Source organism: Sycon ciliatum, chromosome 4 (assembly GCF_964019385.1).
Source record: "Sycon ciliatum chromosome 4, ocSycCili1.1, whole genome shotgun sequence".
Taxonomy (NCBI): domain Eukaryota; kingdom Metazoa; phylum Porifera; class Calcarea; order Leucosolenida; family Sycettidae; genus Sycon; species Sycon ciliatum.
Window position 1 is genome coordinate 32,593,917 of NC_088646.1, and position 7,976 is coordinate 32,601,892.

Below are 7,976 nucleotides of genomic sequence, written 5' to 3' on the forward strand. Positions count from 1 at the left end.
CACCCAGCAGAGCCGCACATGACTGATCATTGCCATACCTCCTTCAATTTGGTGAGGGTTGGTGTGATTTCCTCAGCCAAGATCTACAGTGGAGAAGAAAAAAGACACATGTTGATTCCTACACGAAAAGAGTAAGAATAATCGCACAACACAAATTGGCAACACTTCCACAAATTAGTGAGACTCTGTTAGCACACATCCGTCACACAACTATTCCACAATGCACTCTCAACAGACCCATTCCATGTGCACATCACCACCATAGCGAGGACAACAATTCCATTGAGATATTGATGTTGCAGACTCTCCAGACAGCTGTTTTGCTCTAAAAGAGCTCATCAGCGGAGGAAGAAGAAAATGGATGATTCAGGTGCATGAATTTTACATAGGGCTTGTAAGCTGGCGCAATTCCACACTTTCTACGGGATAAGAATGGCATGCACTAGGCAACTGAAGTGTAAGTGATCACAGACAGTTCTAACAGAGGTGACACTGCAAGCGCGCACTGCTGGAACATGGCATGCAGTGCTAGTATTGGTGCGAAAATAGCAATCAACAGATAGTAGGAGGTACAGACTACATTACTAGTAGCCACACATACATACACATGTTGGGAGGCTGGTGCTTGTAGTGGTCCCTGTGACGTGCCAAGGTCAGGCGAATGTAAACTAGACCTCAGTTTCCTAGCCACACTTCTATGTAGAGAATGTGTGCAATACAAAAAGCGGCGTTTTGCGCTATATAAACATCATTCATTCACCTGAGTGATCCATTTTCTTCTCCCTCCACTTGTGAGGTCGAGTGGAGCAAAACAGCTGTCTGGAGAGTCTGCAATATCAATATCTCAACGGAATTGTCCTCGCTATGGTGGTGATGTTCAAGTGGAATGGGTCGGTTGAGTACATTGTGAAGTGGCCGTGGGACTGATACCAGGCGCGTGCGCCGGTGCCTTTCAAGGGGGTTCCGGGGACCTCCCCGGGAAAATTTTCAGAAAATTAAGCAAAATCCTGCATTTTGAGCGAAAAAAGGGGGGTTCCGGGCACCCAGGAACCCATACGGGGCACGCGCCTGCTTATGTAATGACCGAGTCTGTCGCTAATTTCTCTGACATGAATGCATGTACCGGTATGCCACAACCGTTTTGGTCTGCCGAGCATCTCAGAGGGTAGGGGCGGCCTGAATATTCCAGTACACATGTACATGCACAAAGAAATTGCCACGCATGCTGACATCGGTGCAACTTTGAAACCATACCGTGTTGATCTCCTGCAGCTTTGTCTCTTTCTTTTCAACCGTACGCTCAGCAGAGGCTTTCTTGGTCTCATACATCTTGGTTCCAGCAGCCTCCTCAATCATAGACAAAATCTGAACGAGCAAATTGATAATGAAAAGATGAAAACAAGAAAACAAGGACAGAGGCGATTCAGAACCCCAAGGTGGACAGGCAAGGATGAAGGTGGCAAACCATCACACCACAGCTATGGAAAACACAGTCAAAAGCGGAACAAGTAAAGAAGACTAAAATGCAGGAAGAACACACACACACACACACACACACACACACACACACACACACACACACACACACACACACACACACACACACACACACACACACACACACACACATGCAGGAAAGCAATTTTCACCATCTGGTGAATTGAACAAAAAACAAAACAAACGCATGCAGGGTGTCTGGGAATCAAGACGTTCATGTTTCAAGAGTCCAATCTACAAAAGGAATTTATTCATTTACCATGTGTGGCATTCTGACAAAAAACGCCTTCTCATTCATCATACTATAAAGTACTTGTAGGCAGTAGCAAGCAAACACCATTGTCACACAATGTTGCAAAAATCCGACATGCTGGAACTTCAGTCGAGCAGCAAATCACTCTCATACCTCAGGGGGCTTCATGTTCATGACCTTTGTGATGCGACCCTGAAGAGAGCACGGAGACACACACACATGCACACACACAGGTATGTAATAATAATAAATTATTTAATAAATTATTTCCGTTGCTGAACGATACAATATACCGGTAGTCGTATATCTAGGAGACCTGCTATATCCACTGCAGGTCACTTCCAGTGGATGCAGCAGCAAGGTGGTGGTGCAGTTCAGATGGACAGGTGAGCACACCAAAAGCCAAATGCAAACAAAAAAGATCATTGAATGGCCTGCGAAGAGCACACATCAGCAGGTAACTCCAACACAGGCAATGAATGCTACAGTCCTGCTCGATGAAATCCAGTCACGTCACTCAAGTTTGCGCATTGCACCCTTTCACAGTCCAGTGTTGGCAGGTCTGGGCTGCGCAACGCCGGGCGCGTACTTGAGTGATGCGGCTGGATTTCATTGAGCAGCACTGTACAGTACAGTACTTGTGTACCTGCATGATGAGAAAGTGAGGGTTGTTGACGTTGAGCTGCACGGAGCGAAACAAGTCCTGGACGCGCTGGTTGGTGGCATTGACACCATTGATCAAGTACTTGTTCCTGCCACCGATGACCACCTGTAGCGGACCAAGCCAAGAAGAATACAAGCGCAGACAAGAAGTTAGTTGCTTGGCAAGGTGATGGTAGTACTTGCGGGAGAGGACTTTATTCGGAACATCAGTCATAATTATTGTAGCCTTTAGTCAGGCAAACTCAAAATACATGTTACAGGAAAGTACAAGCTAATTCGCATTTCGCACGCTATAGTGAGGGTCGTTATAGTGAGGTCTGACCTGTACATACAAATACACCAGACCCTGTGATTTGAGGCGAGCGATCGCTCTCGCGCGCCATCGCGCGCCTTATTTTCTTGGAAGGTGCACTTTTTGTCGCGCGCCTGAAACTATTTTTGGCTGCATGTACGCTTTTCGGAGTGCAGCGCAACTACTACTGTACTATGACTAGTACGAGTGTATACAGTATGGTGTCAAGTGCACTCATCGATCCGTGCGCAGGCCGGAACTGTGCCCGCTCGCGCTGTTATGAAACAGACTAGACAGTGAGTTAGTCATGTGTAGTGACATGCACAGTACCAAGAGTCCATAACCCCCCTCTGGACTCTTGACAGTACTGAGTAGGCAAGTTAGTTCACTGCACGTACACTGTGAGTGTGACACAGGCACTGCACTGGCGCGCCCAGCTAGCCTGGCATGACCTCGGGGCATTTCACACGTCTGGATGAATGATTGCGGCTTGAACTAGTCAGAGCTGTGCCGCGTAGATCTACCACCACTCATGAAACACTCCAGTTCAACGGGTTTTACGGACCCCTGCATGCAGCGCAGGGGTCCGTACAACCCTCTAAACTAGCGCCTGGCGGGTCCGAGTAGCAAGATAGACCGCAGTCTGACATAGACTAGTAGTTCTGGAAGTTCTGCTAGTGCACGCGTTGCAAGTAAATGCACCCAAATGGCGCTTTCGTCCTCTTATTCTTAGAAAAAGGCCAATTGGTCAACTGGAGTTGATCATACCAGTTGTTTTCTTTCCTTGCGACATGATCCCTTGTTGGTGATCTCCTGCTGCTGCTAGCAGTAGAAATGTCGAAAGGGAACAGTGTGCAGTTGTCCACTTTCCTCAGCTGGAAAGTAGATGAGGACATAGGCTTCAACTCGGCGAAGAAGGAAGGTAAAGAGCTGGTCGTGAAAGTGTGGTGCAAGTCGTGTGCGAAGTATTCTGACGTTATCCGGAGCGACTCTATGGCTGAGAGGTCAAGCGAAGGTCGATGCGTTGAGGTTTGTGGAGGGATCGGACTACATGACGAAGCACGCTGTCACTCGACATTTGTCTGGACAGGTAAGTGGTCAATTCAATGTCGAAAGTAAAGTCGATCGGACTCGCGACCATTCTCCTTGTTTTCTTCGCTTGTTGTCATGTAGGCGCATAGCATCGGAGTGAGCCATGCGAAGCTATTGGGTGACACCGACAAATCATCGTCGACGTCTGCATCAGGGAGCAAGGCAACACAAGCGCCTCAGCAGCCACGCATACACACAGCTATTCTAGTCCAAGCGGAGGACGCATACGAAAAGCTCTTCCACACTGCATATTTAATGGCAGTTCACGGCCAACCGCTGTCATCTTTCAAGACAATGGTGGAAATTCAGAAAGCATCCAGAATTTTTTCTCTAAAAAAATGATATCAATAATGTGCTGTGTTGTTGGAGTGAGAATTTTTGGATCACTCTCCTACAGCTCGCCTGACACAGGCGAGGAGAGCGATAGATCACCCGCCACCTATTTTCAAATCACAGGGTCTGATACACATACCTGGCGCGTAACAACAATCTCATCCCATGCCTCGTAGCCGACTGGACTGTGTTTCTTGTCGGCATTATCCCAGGTCACAGTCACCGATGCCTTTGTCACACCGGCCTGTCCATTCTTATACACAAGTTCTTGAAGGTTTGTTGCGCGCACCTGTACAAAACAAAACAGCACATAACTGCCTTTTTTTAGTGATTTACAATTTTTGAGTGATTTACAAAATCTACAATCTGTGTGGAACTCAACCAGGCAGGTACCTTCGCTATAGGCAATTCAACAGGCTCGCTACCGGGAAAGTACCTAAACAGGCGCTACAGTCCATTCATCGGAAACTGGCCCGCTGGCTTTTGAAAGTCGGATTTGGGCCGAATTGAGGATCAAAAACCCACTTTAAATCTCAAAAATCTGGGTTTTGGATCTGCTTCTCCATACATTTTGCCATGGCATACCTGTCCTAATTTTGTAAAACCTGGCTGAATTTCTATTTCCCTGTTCTTGGACTTTTCTGGCCTCAAATGTGGCAAGGAGTAATTGCACGGGTCACAAAATGCAGGATGTACTGTTGTTTTCACGATATCTACAACTATGTGAGAGAGACACCAAAAAGTTAGGGTGCCAGTTTCCAATGAATGGACTGTAGGCTGGCTATAGCCTTATAGGAACGTGCACAACTGCTGCTCATACAGTCTCTGCCACGTCCACAAAAGCCGTAACACATAAATGGGCCAGATTTGACTGAGCAAATTACCGCAACAAAGTACCCAGGTTCTTAACTTTAGGCTGCGGCGAACTTCTTAGCATTTCAGGCTGGGCGTTCTTGGGCCACACGTTCTTCGGCGTGCCACTCTACTGTATGATCTTTCAGCTGGTGTGCAATGGACTTTGAACCAATCTGTATTGCATACATGTGTGCGTTTGCAACGTTTTCCTTCACATCTGGCTTTCATCTCTTGGCACTTCAGTTTGTGGTTGGGTTGTTGCATTAGGGGGTTGGTTCACATAGTATACCGTAAAGTCGCGGATAAAAGCCGGGTTTGCATACAAGCACATCGCGGATAGAAGCCTGAAAATCGAACGGGTCAAATGCATATAAGCCTGTCGCGCGTAGAAGCCTGACTTCTATGCAAGCGCGGATCGGGTAGGTCAAGAGTGCATGCGCTATGTACAGTGCATAGTAAAACTGCCGCCATACCGGTAGTCAGTGGTAGATCTACGCGTGTCGCGCGTAGAAGCCTGGCTTCTACATTTGTATGTGCATACAAGCCTGGCAAAAATATCAGTGGTGCATATAAGCATGGTTTGCATTAAAGCCTGATGCAGAAAGCGGTTTATGTGCTTATAAGCCCGGCAGCTTATGTGCTTATAAGCCCGGCTTTTATCCGTGACTTTACGGTAAGTCAAATCGGCGCCGGGAAGTACCGGCGGTGAGCCCAGCTCCCGATCCGTCCCGCATACGGTTCGAGTACCAAATCTACTACAAAGTAGTACAGAATGCGCCCAAATCCTACGACAGGTTTGCCAATTGAAGCTTGAATTCTTTGTTTCTTCAGTAGTTCAAGGACCCTAGGTCTTTCGGCGATGGCCACTCGGTGCTACCTTTTACTGGAGATCATGAAACTACTTGTACACCTTTTTATTGCAGTCTAGTAAGCGATGGTGTCGAAATTATGCATGCAAACGTTGATGAAGTCACAAGAACTTGCCAATGTATCTTTCGTATTTTTTATTTGTTTCAAATTTCAACTGTATTTGTCTCATAAGTTGCACAACAGTCAAGCAGATCATCCGAGAAGGACGGGTTGGTATGCTGACTTAATTTGCCACCTTGAAGCGGCTACAAGAATGGTGACCGGACCTCATCTTTAGCTTCAATTTAGGAAAATTTAGGACCAGTCTTGGTTTGAAATTTTGACAAAGTCTGGGTCCGGCACCGGCGCGAACGGTTCACAAACCGCTTTTGGTCAAAATTGTACGGGATCAGCGCCGGGGCAGATCGCAAGAGTTGGGCAGTGCCCAACTTTGCCGGCGGTCCCTTGCGATTATTTACGGTATGATTTTGTTACGACTGCACTGGTTCACATAATCGCAATGCGCCGGGAGTGGTTGCAAGAGGCCCACTGCCGGTGACCCCCGGCGCATACCGGCGATATGTGAACCAACCCTTAAGCGGCAGAAGAAGTGTTTCCCCGAGGTTCTACTTGACAGTCTGGTATTTCTAATTCTATGACTGCCATGTAAGCTACTGTCGAAGTACTCCCTGTCATGATGTCGGAGGTGCGAGTGTGTGGCATTTGGGAACAGCTCTGTGTTTAGCCAAGTGTTCCAGAGGGTATTTTCGCTGCATTTGGTAGTTTTACTATGGTAAGTTAAAGTTCTAAATCAGTTCTGGTGTGGATTACAAGCACACACACTGGTCACACACACACACACACGCACACACACACACACACACACACACACACACACACACACACAAGCCATATTCACCGTTCGCCGACATGTCAGCGTGTGCCATGATGAAGGTGTGTGTGGAGCAGTATCGTGTCTGCTCGGATAACTTGGTTGTGGTGGTGGCAGTATTGACGTGAATTACCATAGGTCTATGGGGCTTATCGGTTTTAGCAGGCAGGCATAGTGAGATGGTCTAAGACCATGATTGAGAATCAGAGGGTGCCAAAAAAGGTTTTCCCAGCCATGCTGCGACCCACAGTAAATTGGGAACTCGTGGCCTGGCACGAAGGACATGGATGCAGCGAATGATGGTGGGTGTGATCTACTCACCTCCCACCGCTTTAGGAGCTGCATCTGCGCCTTGATACTTGAGGGCGGTGGTGTTCCTACGGAGGCGGAAAACTCGGTCTAAACGAGTCTCTACGCGAACCGTGAATTTTTTATCGGCTTTGCTAGAGACCGCACATGACAGCATTGTTGCCTACCTAACACTCCTACGGCCATGATGTCACTGGTTTGAATACACACACTTTCTATTGCATGTATTTGCTCTGTCATTTTAATACTGCACCTTTGAGAATACTGATATGTTCATCATAACACTGGTTGACCTGCTTCCCTGTCATACTAGTATTCTGAATATACACTGGAAATCTATTTACTTAACAAACTTTCGCTGCTTGCAAATGTTACCTGGGAGAGGTTGGTGATTCCCAGCAGGAAGCAAATCGCATCCAATATGTTCGATTTTCCACTGCCGTTCAATCCAGTGATGGCGTTAAATAGCTGGTCAAATCCAGAAATGACGGTCCTTTGGGCATACGACTTGAAGCCGTCTATGACAACCTCTTTGATAAACATGTTCGATGTTCCACACCTACAACATTTCAATTCTCAACAAAGGTTCAACAAACAATAATCTACATAGTCATTGGCAACTTCTGCATTGAGAACATCGAAATCAAATCTCTCTGACGGCACACGTATGTGGCACAACTCAGATTTTGAACTCTCGCGGGGTTTTGGCGCGCATGCGTGCAACCAACATGACCAACGGCTTTGCGAAATTTGGTAAGTGCCGCGGCGGCGGAGATAGCGCTAGCGGCTACATCCGCGCCATTCCGCGGCTCGCGCAGACGCGCACATACTACTAGCGCACATGCGACTCATGATTATGTCACACAGTGCATAGATGACATCAATGACATCGTCATCGCGGCATTGCCTGCAACAAAACGAAAAGAAAGTGAAGAGTCCAG

At 47.3% G+C, this 7,976-nt stretch overlaps 1 protein-coding gene across 1 annotated transcript in view; it reads right to left on the minus strand.

The window, feature by feature from the left end:
- Positions 1 to 7,702, minus strand: part of LOC135815712 (structural maintenance of chromosomes protein 2-like) — a 36,473-nt gene extending 28,771 nt beyond the window's left edge. Inside the window, exons 1-6 of the mRNA XM_065329044.1 lie at positions 7,411 to 7,702; positions 4,270 to 4,419; positions 2,397 to 2,519; positions 1,904 to 1,942; positions 1,255 to 1,365; positions 39 to 83 (exon numbers count right to left, since the gene is read on the minus strand). Coding sequence (XP_065185116.1) covers positions 39 to 83; positions 1,255 to 1,365; positions 1,904 to 1,942; positions 2,397 to 2,519; positions 4,270 to 4,419; positions 7,411 to 7,578 — 636 coding nt within the window. The 5' untranslated portion in view covers positions 7,579 to 7,702. The remainder of the gene's footprint in view (positions 1 to 38; positions 84 to 1,254; positions 1,366 to 1,903; positions 1,943 to 2,396; positions 2,520 to 4,269; positions 4,420 to 7,410) is intronic.
- Between the last annotated feature and the right edge of the window lie 274 nt (positions 7,703 to 7,976).